We start from the raw sequence: 19,876 nt of genomic DNA, 5'->3' as shown, positions 1-19,876 counted from the left end.
CAAAGACAAGGTAAGTTAATTTCTCAGGTTAGATAATCACAAGGAGGCCGATAGCAAATACCATTTGGTATCTAATGCTCCAGCAGAGTAGGAACACTTCTGCAGCCTCTTACTCCTGGAGCTCATCAAGGGAATGACCCACAGCTGCTGCTCATTGGAGACACCTGAGTCCCATCTGCCCCTCTTTACTTCTGAATGATTCAGATTCTTTAAAACCCTTTTTATGCCCAGTCTTCTTACTAACCTGCTGCTAATTAACCCAGTTAGTTGTAAAATGCCTCTTCAGTTGCTTCTTATTTGCACCATGGCTTTGATAGCCTTTTCTTGCCCCATTCCAACATTTTTTATGCATTTTGAAGCCATAAAATTCAAACATTTCTTATTTTATAAAATGCACCCAAATGTTTCTTAATTTCAACTTTTGAGATGTTTAATATGGATTTATCGTATTCTGCACACCCCACCAGCTGTGATGATTGACCCACATGTCTTCAGAGACTGAAAGATGACAGGCTTTCTGCAGAGCCCATCCTGCCTTTTGACAAAATCACCTGTCATCCACATCCTCTGCCCGCCTCCCCACTTAAAGTCTACACCTTTCACTTTGAAGCACATGTTTATAGTTTCAGTTTTCGCTTTTATCTCCCTCACCACTTCCTGGTCTCTGTTGAATGTATGCACATAAATGACCCCCCCACCCCCACCCCAAAAAAAGGTCACACAGTCCACTAGTGTTGATTTCACTCAGCTCCCTGCTCTGACAGAAAGGAGAAAAGGTCTGACATTGTCTGTTAACGGCATGGTATCAGGGTAGACGGGAGGGGCGGGTGGTCTGTTTGAACTTGTCTGGCTTGAGGTTTGTCTGTTTTTCAATGAGTAATCCATTGTATGACTGAACACACACACACACACACACACACACACACACACACACAGACACGTAGCTCAGGTACAGGGGGGGGGGGGGGGGATGGATTTTAGCCCAGGGGTGGTCAGTGGTGGAGACACGAAGACTGTAGGTTCAAGAGTTTGTCTGCTTTGACAAAACATTCTGAGGTTGGGAAAAATGTTAATATTAGCAAACTGATGAAACTTTAAAACTCAGAACAGAACTATGAACAGAGGCAAAGCTCTGGCTTTTGATTGTTTAATACGTTGATTTTAACGATAATATTTCAACAACCACCACGTATATTGTTAATGTAGCAGAAGGGATTAAATGTATTAGTCTAAAAAGATTAAAATGATAATGACTTTCTGGTGTTAAACCTTTTACTTTGAGCCAAAGAGTTACAGTAGGTAACTGTATGAAGAAAAGACATTATCTAATGTCACCATCAGGTCAAAATAATAAAAACAGACAGATGATAAATTTGACTTTAGTTTGATTTAAACAGGAGCAGCCCCTGAAACTCCACACCTTACAGCAAATGCTTGTTAGTTATTATTAGCTTTTAAAATGTAGAATAGCATGCTGGTCACCTGACACTAGCTTTGGAGATTTTACAGCAACATAAACAACAGAAAACAAAACTTATGCACATTTATGATTAATCCAGATATCATGATCCACCATAAATAATATATAATTTAAATATATTCATTATACTAGACATTTTGAAAAGAAGTAAACTTTGTTATTTTAAGCTCGCATTAAACCAGGTGTTCTGATAAGAGAAAAAACGTAAGCAAATGTGGAAACCTGAGCACAGGTGTGTAAATATACATAACCTGAAATATATGTGCTGCAGCTGAAGTTCACATTTTTTTCCGCATCATTGCTTTTCAACACCTGAGATTGTTTTTTCTGGCAGAAATCAAAACGCTTGACTGTCAAATTTGTTCACACAAGGATTTTTTTTATATTTTATGCCAGCGTTCAGTTACAAGAACACAATTTAGCAATATCAACAGAAATCAGAATAAGATTAAAGCAGTCATTTGACCAGCAAGAACTTGTAAATCAAGAAAATTCACATCTCAGCATTGGCACTCCACAGGGATGTGTGCTTACCCCTCTGTTGTTCTTTATAAAACAGTAAAGTATTTATCACTGGACCTTCTTACATACCTTTGTCAAAGTCAAAATCAAAGTTTCTTTATTTGTCATTCGTACAACATGTTGTGCATGTGGTGGCACAAAATTGTGTACACAGGGTCCCAGTTAAATCCAACAAAAGTATAAATTGTAAAGAAAAATACTAGTAAGATCTTATATATATATACTAAGAAATAAGCCAGACTAAGAATATACCAAGCACTAATAGTACAAAAACAATATGCTGAACAACAGCAGCACGAACATGAGTCTGTGTGAGCAGATGAATACGAACACAGCAGCATGAAATAAATAAATCAGCAGTATAAGATCAGCAACATGGATAGTCAGCAGCACATATCAACAATCAAGTGGCATTACAGTGATTTTCCTGGTTAGGGATTTATGAGTCTAACAACTTCAGGGTAGAAGCTGTTCTTCAGTCTAGTGGTTCTGTACTTAATGCTCCTCAACCTCCTGCCTGAAGGGAGCGGGCAAAAAGTGTATACAGTTACAAGAACACAATTTAGCAATATCCACAGGATACAGGATAAAAATAAAGCTGTCATTTGACCAGCAAGAACTTGTAAATCAAGAAAATTCACATCTCAGCATTGGCACTCCCCAGGGATGTGTGCTTATCCCACTGCTGTTCTTTATAAAACAGTATATTTCTCACTGGACCTTCTTATATACTTTTTGTCATACAGTACTCCTAAAATTAGCAGAAATCAGGAAGTCTTAAGCTGCTGTGGATTTCATTTTTCTCTTTTTACGAGACTGTAAGACATGAATAGGAAAAATCTGTCAATCTAAAGTCAAAATATTTTAAAACTGGAGACATAAAAGCTAAGTGTTGATTGGATTTGCTGCAAAAGTTGAAGCTGAGTTGTTAAAGCTAAAAGAAGCACAATACCTGCTAAAAGTACTAAAAGAAGATAAAAATAAATCAGTGCGTCAAAATAGATCTCAAAGAAAAGAAAGTTTTTGAAGAAATTGAAGGTATGTATTTAGCGTATTTCTACGGGGTAATAAAAAACGTAAATGAAGTAAAGTCATTCTAAAAGTAAAAACGTTACAAAAAGCAAAAGGCAGAGCACCCATCTCCTGAATGAGCTGAACATTTTGATGTATGAATAGCTAAATTAGCACAAGACAAACAAAAGTAACTAGATTAAAAAACATACGGAAAAATTAAAAAATGTAAAAAGAAGAAAACAAGAGTGTGAATGCTAAATCAAAATTCAAATTACTGTTGCTCTTTGACAGGAAGTGAAATCTTTTGTTTATTTCTAAGTATTTATATCCAACCAGGATACCAAAACATGAAATGATGAATAAATCAAGACAGGCAGCAGATCATTCAAATGAAGCAGTTGTTTTGCTAACACATAAAGACTTGTTTATAAAACTCTTGAGCCCGCTGAGCAGACGGTATAAACAGGATGCCTTTCCGAGACAGATGAACCCAGCTCACGCAGATTCTGCAGATTTCCATGTGACAAACCCAGGATATTATTTTGACAAAGTACCAGTGTTGTACTGGCTGCTCCTTCAGGCTGAGACCTGGTTGGAGGTCTAACACACGTTCTCATACCTTTCCGGTGTTTGCTTTGGACTCTTGGTCATTGCTAATAAATCAAACTGGAAACCAACGGGAAGAAGGAGCTGCTGGTGAGCGTATTTGAGCCGATGAAGCAATTGGGAAGGGAGAGGCAGAGGAGCAGATGAACAATGCCTAAAGAGGAAATAAGCACGAGGATGAAAATCAGCCGAAACAAAAACAAAAAGTATCTTAAAAACACTTTATTTTAAATCAACATGTAAAACTGACTGCTACATTTTACTTCCTAACATGACAATTAAAAAAAAAGCTTTTAACAAATCATATTTTCGTCCTTTAAAATATTATTGCATTTTTTCTGGTTTATTTCAAGACATAAAACTGCCACAAATTAAAAAAAAAAAAAAAAAGCATTCCTTGAAGGAACACATATCGCCTGCGCTTTGTACGCCAGAGTGTCAAATTAAAATAATCTGATGATGCAAAATATCACGAGACGTGCTAGTGCTCAGTGTATGTGTTGGGTATGACTCTCAGCTACCACCACACCAAATTTTAGCTCAATATACGTGAAACTGACAGAGAACTAGACATTTCTGTGTTGCTAATGTCGCTTAGATGTTCTGAAACTTTCATTAAAATCCATTCAGTGGTTCATGAGATATTTTGCTAACACAACAAACAAACACACAGACACAAGAAAAAACATTATCGCCCTTTGTCTTGGGAAGCAGGTGCTAAATAAAAGCTGCATGTTAGAATATATAGTGGCACTTTAACTATTACAAACTGTAATGAAGTATAACGAAGTCGACATCAGGGCTAATCACCTGGGGGCTCGAGGTCCACATCGTGTCTGAAGGGGAACTCGGGCTGGCCCACCGATAGTTCATGTAAAATAAAACTCTATTTTAAATCCAAAAATCAGATTAAAAATTAAATATCAGTAAGGAAAACAGCAGTTTAGTCGATCAGCCTTGATTTATATGTTTACCAATATATTGCACATACAGTAGTTTATTGGGCCATTTTTTCATCACAATAAAATATACACATTACATTTTATTCTAATTGACATACCTATAATATACTATAAAACATTTGCTAACCTATGTTGAAGTGTTTAATACAATAATTATATTGTAAGTACCATTTTATCATTTTTGGTTTTGACTTATTGTCGTTTGCTTTTTTCTATGCTTGGAAATCCTATAACTTCTTAAATTATCACATGAACCAAATAGTGTTGCATACAATGGTTCATGTTTATTAAAAATAAAACCAATGTGCTTTTATTTTAGTTGACGTTTTTAGTTTTTAAAAAAGTGTCCTTGTTCCTTTCATCTACTTATTTCTGATTTATCCTCTTGTGTAAAGGGTTCAGCTCAGATGACAGTCTTTGCAGGCGCTGAGGACACTTCACTTCCTGTTAACGTTCATTAATAAAAGATGAATACATTCATTTAACGCAAACTTCTTTATTTAAACTCTAAACAACGCCCAACACAAAAGGTACCATTTGCAACAGTATTAACTTCAAAATAACAGTTATGTTGGAAGGAAATAAATGCTACACTTACACCTGCTGGTCACAGATGTAAAACACTGTTCATATTAAATCTGAAGGCCTTTCAATAGTTTACTTTCTGTTTGAAGCTGATAGTAATGTTCACGACTGATTTGGTTTAAGCACCTGACAAATAATTCCTGCTCTAAAAATGCGTAATGTGTCATTTTTATATTTTATTAAATCTCAATGCGTGAATTCCTGATTCAAACATTGAATTCAAACATAAAAAACCTCAGCCCAGCTGTGGGAGGACGTGGAAGTTACGTCACTTAAAACTTCAGAGCGCGTGATGCGTTTAAGAACACTCGTAAATGTTTCACTTCTAAAGCAGGACCGTGTGAAGTTAAAAAAATAATAATAAAAAGCAAAGAGCTGAAAACTAAGACACTTGCTGGGCTGGAAGTCAAACTTTGCAAGCTGTTGCCTAAAATGTAAAAGTAGCTAATAACAATTTGAAAGTAGTAAAACACCAGCTTAAATCTATGCACAAGATCAAAATAGTTAAAAACTAAAAACACAACTAAACAAAGTAGCAAAAGTCTAGCTAAAGCAGAAAAAGGTTAGCAAAAAGTGGCAAAAGAATACATGAAAAGCTTCAATGTGCAAACTAAATCTTTAATATTGTTAAAAGTTAAGTGTAACAAAACTAGTTAAAGTGGAAAGCGGCAAAACAATAGCTAATAATGCCAAAAGACTAGCTAAGCTGAAGTGCTGGCTTAAAGCAAATGGAAGGAAAATGCTAAAAGTAGCAAAATTATAGCTAAAAGTAGCCAAAAGTCAGATGAAATTATCAAAAGGCTAGTTAGAAACTAAAAGAGGAAAAGGCTAGTTTAAAGCTAAAATTGATAAAAAGCTAACTATGAATTTCTAATAGCAAAATGCTAACTAAAAGCTAAAAACAACAACATAAAGCAATTTGATGTTAGAAGAAACCTTTATATTTGTATCAGCAATGGGTGCAGAAAATGTTTCTAATTAAGTGATTTTTACAGTGAATATGTACTTAATTGTACATTTCGTGCTTGTGTTTTGTATCAAGTCAAAATAAAGTCATTATAAATCTATTTTACAATAAATAAAAAAGTCCGAGTTAAAAAAAATGTGTTGCATTTGGCACTAGTTTGGTAAAGAGTTATCTGTTCGAGTGATTGTTTAAAAAAAAAAAAAAAAAAGTTACAATGTCGGAGCTCAAGACGAGCACTTGAACGCAACAAAAGTTCAGAGTTGTGTCAGTTAACATGGAGGAGAAACAGAGCCGTGCCGACACAGATTTCTCACAAGGTACATCCAAATTGTTTTGTTACCTTCCTTATTTGAGCTCTAAAATAAGATAGTAAAGTAGCCACACCATTTAAAGTTACTGTAATAGCGTTAGTTAGTTATTTACCAACAAAGGCAGCTGCTATCATCAGGCAGCTGTTGTCGTTTTTTTGTTGGAAATAATAATTTGTTATAAATAAAAGTGTATTTAAATAAGACAAAAGCTTGGCACAGAAACAAACATGTAGGTCATGTTTAGCAGCGTCGGTGTGCTGAATTCAGGCCAGCTCATCAGATAGATAAGTGCCAAAGTTAGACCGTAACCCAGTTCTTGTCATTGAGGCTAGAAGACACAGATAGATTGAATTCCATTGAAAACACGTACAGTTTAATGTTGAAACTTTGATATTTAGCATTAAGTTTGTTTAACTGCTATGGCACAAGGCTCTGTGTAAAAAAGGGGATGTTTTCTTAAATTCGGCTTGAATTATTATCCACTTAACTAAATTTTAAATAAAAAAAAAGCAGCGTTTTTATACTTTGTACTATTACTGGTTTCTGCAGTTATATTTTTTATTCCCACAGAGCAACCTTTACAACCAACTGCATGTACTTGAAGCTTGAAATAAACATAGCACAGTTCTTGTTATGTCATGTTTTTATATTGTTAAAAAAGTTTTCTTCATGAAATGAATAATTTATGGAAAGCCCTGAATGTCATCTAATTAAAACTAAATCATTTGCATTATGTTTTAGTAGGATTTTATTGTCTTTATGTCTAATTCCTATAATCAGAATGACCATATTCTGGCAGAACACATTAATTTAAATATTCATAAACTAGCCTTTCCTTTTGTGGTAATGAATATAAATATTTATGTTAATTTTGGTAATAAAATAAAAAGTACAGAGGACTACTACAGCATGTTGTGACCCTTGAGCCACAGTTTGTAGACCCCTAACCCAGAGTGACATGCATTTTTGCATTGCTTTATGATGTCTCTAATTTTTCATTTATTTTTATCAAGACCCTGGAGTGGCAGGAGGACAACAAGGTGCCCCGGGTGATCAAGACCCAGAGAAAAATCAAAGCCGACAATTGACTGAACAGAGCCGGTTTGCTTTTGCTGCACTGTGTGGGGTCTCTTTGGGCCAGCTGTTTGCTGGTTCTGAAAACATGTGGGTAGACGATTATGTCATTGTGTCATTCTGGACATTTGTCCTGTTGTTGTTATAATCACTGTGATTAACATGACTTTTTGTTCTTCTTGTGTCTCAGTGAGTTTAGGGAGCAGTACTTGAAAGGGTTGGTCCGCTGGCTGGACCTGGATGAGTCGGTGATGCCAGTTATGGGGGCTTTCTTGTCCGGTCTGGGCTTCGAGGGCTCCGACACCTTTCTCTCCATCCTACAGGCGGATCAGCTGCTGGCAGCAGGAGCTACTCCAATTATACAGGTGTCTGGCCTCATGTTGGGAGTATGAGTAGCAATGTAGACAACAAAGACACGAGCATGGATGCGTTAATTAGGACCATTTATGGAGAAAATACTGTATAAAGTAAAAACATGATGAAGGGAACTCGAACAGGTCAGAGCTTGGCCAAAGGCAGATCTTGAACAAAATGCAAAAGTTCATTTTTTATCCTATTTCTCCACAAAATTGAAAAATATCTGGAGGAATAAACAAGCGGTGAAGTAGCTCTGAAAAAAGAATTAAACTAAAATCAACTGGATCAATAGTTAATTTATGAAACACACAAGACGCATTCAAGTATGTCCTTTAAATAATGTGTTAAAATGATTTGCTCATTATGTAAAAACAACAAATATTTCTTGCATTTCAATAGAAATTCTGTGGTCTGTATTTCTATTTTTCTTACCAACTCTGTTTTTGTGTGGCAGGATCTGGTGTCTTTTTCTGTCAAAGATGGTGAGAAACTTTTACGTTAGAACAAATTCAAAAGAACCTTCTTGTTTCATTTTTTACGACGGTTTGTGATGTTCTCAGGCCAGTATGACGCCAGAGCGAGGGTCCTGATCCGTCATGTCAGCTGTTTGCTTCGGGTCACTCCACAGCAGCTGGAGGAGTTCGAGGAAACGTTGGGAGAAAAGCTGAAGGAAGCAGGAGAGGAGAGCGAGTACGTTATGACGGACGAGTCGGCCACGCTTCCATTTTAATAACAAAGTTATCAACGTTCGGCTGGAACAACAGAAACAGCTTTCTCTTCAAAAACACAACTGAGTGCTTAATGACTTTGTTAAAATATTTTTAAAAAAGCTGAAATTCAATTGTTAAAGCTAATGGAAGTAGTACACTAGCTAAATTCCATATGTAGCAAAACACTAGCTAAAAGCTAAAAGTAGCAAAATGCTAGCTAAAAAAAACAATTGTGACAAAAAGCTAAACAAAGCAAAAGGTTCAATTCAATTCAAAAATACTTTATTAATCCCAAAGGGAAATTATTTTGTTGTTGTAACTCGTTATCCTCATTTCATTAAGAGATGTTATAGATACTAATGGCTGTAGACAGGAAGGATCTCTTGTAAAGGTCCATCCCACAGTGGATCCTAAGAAACTGTCTGCAGATGCAGTCCGATCCGTCCACCCAGACTAGGCTGGCCTCTCGGTTCCCCTGGACTGTAGGACCGCTTGAATGCTGGGCAGAACTCCTCCCAGAGTGATGGCCACTCCTCCCAGCAGTCTGCTGAGCTCCTCATAGCTGTGGACAGCCAACTGTAGGTGCTGAGAGACGATCCTGTCCTTCCGCTGTCGTGAGCCATGTTTCCTGCTAGTTCCAGGATCTCAGTGGTCAGGCACTCGTGCACAGCTGGCAGGTAGAGGAGAATGCGTCCACATAACATCCTTTTCAACTCAATTGAGAGTTGGGGCCATAGTTGAGATATTATTTGAGCTTTTGAGATGTTAATCAGCTGCTGTTGGTTGTAGAAAACTGCCTTGTTGCCATGGTTACGCATCATAACAAATGTCCAAAACCCAAAAAGTCTCAGTAAAAATCCTTCTGGCTGCACAGCATCTGATACCAGAGGAAACAATCATCCAAAAAATGTGATTTACATCCAGAAAATCAGGAATTAAAGTTTCCAAAAGCAAAATCTCAGAATGAAAGTAACAGAGCTGCTCCAACATGCAGCCACCTTGAGCGGTGCAATTCTAGAACATTACAAATGTTAAAGGTTAAATACAAATGTCAAAATCTAGTTACAAATCTAAAACTTGCAACAAGTTAACTAAAAGATAAAAGCTGCAAAAGGTAAGCTAAAACCTAAAATACCAAAAGGATAGCTAAAAGTAGCATAAAGCTAGCTAGAAGATACAAGTAACACAGGCTAGTTAAAAGATGATTGTTGCAAAAGGTTAGCTAAAAGCTAACCAAAGCTAAAAGCTTGATAAAGTAGCTAAAAGCTAAAAGTAGCAACATTTAAATTACGATATCAAATGCTATAAATAAGCTAAATGTAATAAAGATTGCTAAAAGCTAAAAGTAGCAACATTTAACTAGCTATATCAAAGGCGAACAAGAAGCTAAATGTAATAAACCTTGCTAAAAGTCAAAAGTAGCAAAAGGCTAGCTAAAAGCTAAAAGTAGCAACATTTAAATGGCTAAATCAAAGGCTATAAAGAAGCTAAATGTAATAAAGATTGTGAAAAGCTAAAAGTAGCAACATTTAACTAGCTATATCAAAGGCTAACAAGAAGCTAAATATAATAAAGCTTGCTAAAAGTCAAAAGTTGCAAAAGGCTAGCTAAAACAAAAAAAATATCAGAACAGTAGGTAAAAACTAAAAGTACATAATAAGACAAAAATTGCTAGTATGCTGAAGCAGATTTCAAAGTAAACAATATTTTTGAAGGAATTGAAGATATTGTATTTTTATGAATAACTTATTTATAAACAAAGGTAAATATGTTTTAATGTTGAATAGTTACAAAAATTCAAAAGTCACAGCACCCATGTCTCAAATGAGCTGAATGTTTTAATATACGAACAGCTAAAATAAAAAGTATAGATTAGACTGTAAAAATGTACAGAAAAATAAAAAGCAGAAAAACAAATAATGTAATATTTTAGATACAATATGTGTTTTTGGTTATATTCAATTTGTCAAATGTGTTAAAAAAATATCAACCCTCATCTAAACAGTGTTGAGTTTAGTCACACAGGCGTACTAATGTTGATGTAGAGTGTGAACAAGCAGCTTATTGTTTTCCAGATGATATCTTAAAGGGATAACAAAAGTCGCATGACAGATCTGTGTCTCTTTGTTTCCACCAGAGAGGAGTCGTCTAGGCGGCTGAAGCGAGAAAGAGGGCGAAAGTTTCGGCGTTACCTCCTCATCGGATTAGCCACAGTGGGTGGAGGGACCGTGATCGGTGAATATTCCTGTTTGGTTCATGTTGAAGCATAAACATCAGCTAAAAATCTGCTTAAAGGTTATCTGGAGAGTTTTACTTTCAAACTCTGCCCTGGAAAGATTTCAGCTTGTGTCCTCTGTTGGCCAGGTGTGACAGGTGGACTGGCTGCACCTCTGGTGGCAGCTGGAGCCGGCGCTGTGCTGGGGGCCGGTGGTGCTGCTGCTCTGGGATCTGCTGCTGGCATCGCAATAATGGCCTCTCTGTTTGGAGCAGCAGGAGCCGGGCTGACTGGTAACAGCACTGAATAATTGTGTGGGAGGAGGTTTTGCTGATATTTTTGTCACGTCTCCAAACTAAAACAAAATCATCGCATTCTACATAATTTTTCCTCATTCAAAATATTTATTTTGATATATTTTTGTTTTATTTGTAGGATATAAGATGAATAAGTGTGTTGGAGCGATAGAAGAATTTAAATTCCTGCCGCTGAACTCTGGGAAGCATCTTCACCTGACTATTGCAGTGACAGGTTGGCTCTGTAGTGGAAAATACAGTAAGTAAAGTGTCCACTGTGTTACCACAGACATGCTTTATTATCGCCCTCCACCCAAAGGCGAAGTCAAGATGTTGATGTTTTAACTCACGAGTGTCAGCAAAATATCTCATGAAGCACTGGATGAATTTTAATACAACTTTTAGGAAGTAATCAATGAATTTACATCTGATTAGCTTTTGGAGTCAACTCAGTTGAAGATGGCTGCCACAGCTTTCATCAACACCAAAACACAGCACGATAGCTTAGTGGTTAGCGCTGTTGCAACACAAGATCCTGAGTTCAAGCCCCGGTTTGGGCCTGAGGTCTTTCTGTGTGAACTTTTCATGTTCTCCTCGTGTTTGTGTGGATTTTCTCTGGGTACTTCGTTTCTTCCCACAGTCCAAAACGAATATTGGGCTGCCTTCAGACTCAGGCTCCATCCATCCATTATCTTCCGCTTGTTCCGAAGTCGGGTCGTGGGGGCAGCATCTTGAGCAGGGAAGCCCAGACATCTCTTTCCACAGCCACCTCTTCCAGCTCTTCTGGGAGGATTCCAAGACGTTCCCACGACAACCGAGAGACATAGTTTCTCCAGCTTGTCCTGGGTCTTCCCCGGGGTCTCCTCCCAGTCGGACATGCCTGAACCACCTCAACTGGCTCCGCTCGATGTGTAGGAGCAGCAGTTCTACTCCAAGACTCAGGCCTCCCTTGCTAAACAGCTCTGTGATCTCAGTGGAATTTACCTGGTTAAATATAGGTTAATACATATATATATACATTTATACAGAATTTGTATACCTCAATGAATTTTGCAGGTAATGATCTAAAATTGATCAAAGTTCATGTTCAAGCATCCAGGTACAAAATCCAATAATGGTCCACCAAGTCATCTGGACAATTTCTTTTTTTGTGTGTAAAGATGTTTTTCCCTCTATCCAGAGGGCTTCATCAGTCTGAGGAGTCCCAAGTAAACTGTTTTCACCACTAAGCAGTACACTCCTTTAGTGTACCAACCAGTTTGCTGGTGATAAGATGGTTTCTGGGAGCTGTCCTGTCCCCCGTCGACTCCTCCCAGGCAGGCAGCCACAGTCAAAGTGGATAAAGACATCAAAGTTCATGCTCAGTCATCCAGGTACCAAATCCAATAATGGTCGATCAGGTCATCTGGACAGTTTCTTTTTTCTGGAAAGATGTTTCGCTTTCTATAGATACAATACAATACAACTTTATTTATAGAGCACTTTAAAACAACACTGTTGGCCAAAGTGCTGTACACTAGGACATACAAAAACATAAAAACCCCACACGTTAAAAATGTGAAATAAAATAAAGATAACAAATAAAATAAAACAAATAACTTAGAGTCATTAAAACCAACATTTCAAACTGAAGTAAAAGCCAAAGAGAAAAGATGTGTCTTCAGAGAAGACTTAAAAACAGGAAGTGAGCCAGCTTGTCTGACATGCAGAGGCAGCTCGTTCCACAGTTTAGGGGCAGCGACTGAGAACGCTCGGTCACCTCTCAGTCTCCTGTTGGACCTTGGGACGACCAGCAGCAGCTGATCTGCTGACCTGAGAGAGCGAGAAGGAGTGTACAGCTGGAGCAGGTCGGACAGATACTGTGGGGCGAGACCATGAAGACATTTGAAAACAAATAAAAGAACCTTAAAATTAATCCTGAAGCGAACCGGGAGCCAATGTAGTGATTCTAAAACAGGGGTGATGTGTTCTCGTTTTTTGGTACCAGTTAAAAGGCGGGCAGCTGCGTTCTGAACCAGCTGAAGTCGAGTCAGTAATGACTGGCTCAGACCAACATAAAGAGAATTACAGTAATCCAGGCGAGTTGTGATGAAAGCATGGATTAAGATCTGAAAATGATGTTGTGACAGAAATGGTTTGACCTTGGCCAGTTGTCTCAAATGAAAGAAGCTGGAATTGATCACTGATTTAATCTGCGTGTCAAGTTTGAAGTCACTGTCCAGCCTCACGCCCAGGTTAGTTGCTGTCTCAGTCAGATGTTCTGTTAAAGGACCCAGATCAGCATGGATATTGGAGCCTTCACTAGGCTTAAACAACAAGACCTCTGTCTTTTTGTCATTAAAATGTAAGAAGTTTAGTGACATCCATGCTCTGACTTCTGCCATACACCCCAGGAGTTGTTTCAAGGAATGGTGTTTGCCCTGTTTTAACGGAACATAGATTTGGCTGTCATCAGCATAAAAATGAAAAGAAATGCCATGTTTCCGGAGAAGATGTCCCAGAGGGAGTAGATACAGGGAAAACAGAAGAGGGCCAAGTATAGAACCCTGAGGTACTCCACAAGTGAGAGGGGCTACAGAGGACTCCACAGCACCAATGCGCACGCAGAAGTTTCTTTCTGTCAAATAGGATCTGAACCACTGTAGAGCAGGACCCTGAATGCCCACCCAGTTCTCCAGACGAGACAGGAGGATGTGATGGTCTACTGTGTCGAAGGCAGCAGTCAAGTCCAACAACATTAAAACTACACAGTCACCAGAGTCTGCGGCTAAAAGAATGTCGTTGAAGACTTTCAGCAGCGCAGACTCAGTGCTGTGGTGAGTTTTAAAGCCAGATTGAAACTGTTCAAGAAGGTTGTGGTCGTTTAAGTATGATGTTAACTGATTGTAAACAATTTTCTCCAAGATCTTAGATATGAAGGGCAGTTTTGAGATGGGTCTAAAGTTGGACATTACTGTGGGGTCTAGGCTAGGTTTTTTAATCAGTGGTGTCACAACTGCATGTTTAAAGCTCGCTGGTACCTGTCCACATGCCAAGCTGTCATTTATAATTTGGGACACATGAGGAGCCACGGTGTGAAAAACCTCTTTAAAAAGACGAGGTGGGATGGGATCATTTGGGGATCCAGCAGGTTTCATACGACCAGTGATGTCAGTTAAGGAAGACAGGGCAGATGGCAGGACTAAATGTCTTTCCACAACAAAGAAACTGTCCAGATGACCTGACTGACCATTATTGGATCTAAAATTTAGTGTGGTCACAGCAGACAGTCTTTCAAAACACATGCTCCACGTTCTGACTGATCGCATGAGATTGCTAATGTTGGCTTTATGGTTTCATCAAAATAGCTCAAGTCTTAAAATGATTTTAGTCTAAACACTGGCATGACAGATGGCAGGCAATGTGCATTCCTTCAAGGAGTTTAAGGCCTTTAATTTTAATTTTAGAAAGAATATAGGTATCTATATATAAAAAAGGGTCAAACACAGCTGAAGCAGCCATATTTGATTATTCAAACAAGTGTACTTTTTTTCACACAACATTCACACTCTGTTACATGCTCCATGTGCACTTCACGTACAATGGCTCCAGCAACGCTTAACGTTCAAGTGTCACTCTGGTTTTTTCCCACCTGCTGTGTTCCAGGTTCGTTCCAGGCTCCGTGGTGCAGTTTGGGTGAGTGCGGAGAGCAGTACTGTCTGGTGTGGGAGTCCCGTTTCCTCAGGGCTCTGGGCTCAGCCATGACGTCTCTGCTGGACGGACTGGTCAGCATGATGGCTCAGGAAGCCCTGAAGTACACGGTGCTCTCAGGTAGGAGGGCGGCTCCGCATTTAATCACCACTTACTGGGGATATTGATACACAAGTGTTTGTCTGTTTGTTGTTGTACTGATTTTCACTGGATGAATTCATGTATTCACCCCACACCCTGTTTCAGGTATTGTAACAGCTCTGACATGGCCCGCGTCTCTGTTGGCTGCAGCCAGCGTTATTGACAACCCCTGGTGTGTTTGTCTGAACCGCTCGGCTGAGGTGGGGAAGCATCTGGCACAAGTTTTGAGAAGCAGGCAGCAGGTATGGTACCAGCTTTTGACCCCTTTTAGTGCATATTTTATTTAGCCATTTTTCCATCATACAATCTCAGCGCGACTTGCTTCGCCCTAATTCGACCAGGCTCGGTTGTACACGGTCTCAGTAGTTTTTCAGACTGAGCTCAATGTGGGCGAGTTGTCATCGTGTGGCCGCCCAAACTTACCACGAACAGATAAATAGGTGAAAAAAAGTCACAAAACTGTCACCATCCTTCACCATCCTCTGCCAGGTTCCAAAAATGCCATGGCATAGCTGAAGCCACCTTAGCTTCCTCTAAAGCCGTCGTCCGAAAGTTAATCATCCTCATCATCGTACCACGGTGGTGATTTTAGCGTTGCCGTTTTATTGGATATTTTGTATGCAAAAATTTGAAAAAGTTAATAAAAAATTTATGATGTGGTTGCAAGATTTTAAAAATGGTGAATTTTGATGAGTAGGCCTGCGTCGAGCCAGTGGAATAGGATTCTTTATTTGTAGGTGTTAATTCTTGCTATTGTTTCATTTTCCATCTCTTTGACGTGTAAACTTTAGCTGTTTCTGTTGTTAAATCTTTTTACGCGTCTTTGAAACGGTGGAACTGCACTTGAAAATAAAGAAATGTATCTAAAATAAATATAATTTTAAAATGGTGCAGAGATAACAATGTGCTTTTTGTTTTCGAAGGGGAAGCGGCCCGTCAGCCTCATCGGTTTTAGTCTTGGAGCTCGAGTTATCTACTACTGCCTGCAGGAGCTCGCCAGTGATAAAGGTCCTGACCAAAACTTTTCTGACTTCATGACTTGACTTTCAAAATCCTGCTGAAATTAGTGAAGCAGACAGGAATTCACATATTCGATGATGGATTATTGATAGCGCCTTTTTGAACTGATTGATCTCTTTTCTTTTATTCTTAGGTAGTGAAGGTGTAGTGGAGGACGTGGTTCTCCTGGGAGCTCCAGTAGACGGCTCAGAGAAGTCCTGGAACAAAATGGCGAAGGTGGTTGCTGGAAAGATAGTGAATGGTTACTGCAGGTAAAGGAAAAGTCTCTTGTTTAATGGTTAGACGTTTACAGTAAATATGTATATTTTATTTTTATTTAATAACGATTGTTAAATCATGAAGCCATATGGCAGTGTATGGTACGTAAAAATGACATTTTGTATATCTGTCAGAGGGGACTGGCTGCTGGGCTACTTGTACCGCAGCTCGGCTGCACAGCTGTCTGTCGCTGGGCTGCAGCCAATCAACATTCAGGACCGGCGCATAATCAATGTGGATCTTTCTTCGGTGGTGAGTCAACTTAAATTTGAGTTCAGATAATAAGATGGCCGGCATAGGTTGTCAGCTTTAGCAAGCACAGAAATCGCTCCAACTCTACCGTGGTGTGGTAGTAGCTGACAGTATCTCATAACTCAGTCTGAGCGCTAACACATCTGCATAACGTTATTTTCTAATTCTGACCAAAACTGCTATAACTCCATACCTTCTCAACAATTTCCTGCAGGATCAATAAAGTTTTTATCTTTTCAATATAACATACTAGTAGTTTTGGTTGAACATATTTGGCATGAAATGCGTCAGGTGAAATGCTGCCCTTTTAATCTTTATTTATTTGCAGTTTATTTCTCGTCTCCATTAACTCTTGAGGACAAAAGCTGTTTTCAAGCTGATCAATCTGTAACTGAATAAAACGTTTTGGTTTCATCGGTGATTGCTTTTGAACTTTAAAAGAGACAACTGTGTTTATGTCATAATCACAGTCATGCCTTTCTGCCTTTCTTTAAACCAACATGTCTACATGAAACATAAAACTCCCTGTAAAACTATTGGAACATCAAGATAAATTTCTTTGTTATTGCTGTAAACTGAAAATGTTTGGGTTGACTTCAAGGCCAGAGATCAGGATTTCAGCTGTATTCACATTTAGTTGTGTAAAATTTAAAAAAAGTAGGCAACTTTTCCATTAAACCACATTGTTCCCCATGCGAGCTAAATTAAAATATAATTTTTACAGGCGTTTTTGTTACAGACCCAAAACACACCTCAGAATAAATAATTAGTTCATCACAAAAAATAAGAAAATCAGATCTATAAGAGGCTGCAGTGAAAACTTGAACAAATCATCATAAAAGGTGAAGAATTTGCAGCCAAAGAATAAACATTAATCACTTTATTCTATTTAAGCCTGCCTGATCCTACACGTTTTCTCACCTAAAAATCTCTGTTTTGTTATAAACATCGCTATCTTCTAATGATCTAGATGAAAATGCTTGGAAATAATAATAATTTAAAAGAAAACCTGGAGTGCTGGTTTCTTGTCTCATATTCACATCACAATGTTAAACCCATGTTCACAGCTAAAATAAATTAAATAAATTGGCATTTTAATTATTTTATCAAACCTGAAAAAACTAAAAAAATTCATATTTTTTCGAAGCATTACTGAAGCACCATACAAAATATACCTGGTCATATGTAGACAGATTTAAACTTGATGTATAAGGCTATTTATTAATCATCTTATAGTAGCAGGAATTAATCTCTCACAGTAGTTTTAATGTGCAGCTACATATTCAGCAACATTAGCTGTTAAGTTTGAGTCTTTTATCTTGTGACAGGTGTTAGTAAAAGACCAAGTCTGTTTGGTTTTATTAAATCACGATAAACACACATTACACCAAATACTTAGTTTTTAAAGGCCTAGCATTGCTTAAAGACATGCATATCACCCCTTTTATGCCAAGTTTTAAGCTGAGATCATCTTATGATGAGGAAAAAACTGAGTTGGAGATGATGTTGTCAAACCTTATAAATGAGCTTAGTGAGATCTGTTAGCGCTCAGACGTTATGTTCAAGTTCAAGAGTCTTTATTATCCCTTGTTTTGCAGTCAGTAGGCACAAAAAACATCCACACTAAAGACAGTGAGACATTAAAATAACAGAAATCATCAGTGTTCGTTGAGAAGCCTGATCTCTACAGGGATGAGTGAGTTTTTCAGTCTGTTCGTCCTACATCTGGGCAGCTGCGTCCAGATGGAAGCAACCTGAACTCACCATAGAGTGGATGATCAGGATCTGCCAGAATCAGCCTATCCTTGTTCACTGACCTCACCTTGTGTAAGTTGAGTAGGAGTTTCGGTCTCTACCACACCAAAGCTTTACCTCAGTATACCAAAGTCCATGCTCAATAATCCAGGTAAAAACCCAACAATGTTCAGTCAGGTCGTCCGGACGGTTTCTTTTTTTGCTGAGACGTTTCGTCCTTCATCCAAAGGACTTCTTCAATCTGAGGAGCCACCAACAAATTGAGTCTCACAAGCATCTTACTCCCATAGTGGAACAAACAAGTTTGCTGGTGATAAGATACCTCAGTATCTGTAAAAATGACTAAGTTGTAGCCATTTTTGTGTTTGCTAATGGCTAAGGGAAATTAGCTGTGTCAGCCATCTTGAATCAAGTTGACTCCAAGTGATAATGAGTTTCTCAGAGTTTAAATAAAATCCACGTAGTGGTTCCTAATATGCTAATGGACAGGCACAGTTGACTCCAATAGTTAAAATCAAAGTTGTTAAAGCAGGTCTTAATCAGTCAGTTAGTGCTCAGAGTACGTGTTGGGAAGGACTTTCTGCTACTACCAAATGATGCTAATAAACACACACTGTCAATAATAATACTTAACTAAGAATATTTATTAACCAAGGTGTTGTATGTAAAATGAAAATGACAAATACACACAAGCTGCTGGTGTTAAACGAACATAACGTGGAGAGTATAAAATATTTGTTAAATTATAAACAGTTAAATAACAAAAAAATTGTACTTTTTTTTTTACAAAATTTAAAACTTGAAGAAGAAAAAATATACAGTATTCACATCTCAGCTTACAACAAGTTGCAAATCATTTCACAACCACGAATGACAGTTTTTGTTCCCGGTCCCCAGGTGAAAGGTCACTTGGACTACATGCGTCAGATGGACACCATCCTGGTGGCAGTAGGAGTCCCCACCAAAGAAGTCCCAGGAGCATCCTTTGTCCTGCCCAAGTCTGTAAAGATTACAGAGGGAACTGTGGCCCATCCCGTCCAAAGCAACCAGCATGTGCACGGGACACAAACCCATACGGTCAACACGTCTACAGAGGAGGTTAGGACGGTGGTGTCCAAGACAGAGGACGCAGGTGATGGTTGGGATATCCCTGATATATCGGATCTGCTGGACTCATTAGACGAGACAGAACCGATCACTAACAGTGCGTCTCTTACCGGTGAGGAGGACGCCACTGATAACACATCCTCAGAGTTTAAAACGCGGCATGGCAGCGGGCAGGACCTGGATAACGAGCACGTTTCTTGGAGCTGGAGTGATACGAACTGGACCGAAGAGCACCTGCACCAACAAAATTAGCCCAACTCCTAAAGAGCGTGCTCAAGAACCAGCTGCTTCGTTGTGAGCGCTCGTCTTCTCAAAGTTGTTTTCTGCAGCCGAGAAGCATCGCTTGAAGACGAGCATTAAATCCGTCCTCCACACAAGAGTTGGTGCTCACATGTGGCAGCTTTTAGAAGAAAAAAAAAGCTTGTGAAATACTTTATTTATTAATAATTTAGAATTATGTAAATACCGTTATCGTTTTCAAACTAAACATGCCATGACGTCAAAAACCTCTGCTTTTTTTTGTGTGTGGCTTGAAGGCTAATAATGGAAATTAT

At 38.5% G+C, this 19,876-nt stretch overlaps 1 protein-coding gene across 1 annotated transcript; it reads left to right on the top strand.

Moving 5' to 3' along the window:
* The first annotated feature begins 6,398 nt into the window (after positions 1–6,398).
* On the top strand, positions 6,399–19,574 carry tmco4 (transmembrane and coiled-coil domains 4). Its single transcript, XM_037684371.1, has 14 exons — positions 6,399–6,453; positions 7,461–7,611; positions 7,712–7,886; positions 8,333–8,360; positions 8,439–8,568; positions 10,726–10,823; positions 10,953–11,096; positions 11,239–11,358; positions 14,745–14,909; positions 15,036–15,172; positions 15,854–15,938; positions 16,084–16,201; positions 16,343–16,460; positions 19,113–19,574. The coding sequence occupies exons 1-14, from the start codon at positions 6,411–6,413 to the stop codon at positions 19,572–19,574; spliced, it is 1,974 nt and encodes a 657-aa protein (XP_037540299.1). The 5' UTR covers positions 6,399–6,410.
* Positions 19,575–19,876: the final 302 nt, after the last annotated feature.

The sequence above is a fragment of the Nematolebias whitei genome, chromosome 11 (assembly GCF_014905685.2).
Source record: "Nematolebias whitei isolate Nwh7 chromosome 11, NemWhi1, whole genome shotgun sequence".
NCBI lineage: Eukaryota > Metazoa > Chordata > Actinopteri > Cyprinodontiformes > Rivulidae > Nematolebias > Nematolebias whitei.
The sequence above is the reverse complement of the archived record's forward strand: the minus strand, read 5'-3'. Positions and strand labels throughout refer to the sequence as shown.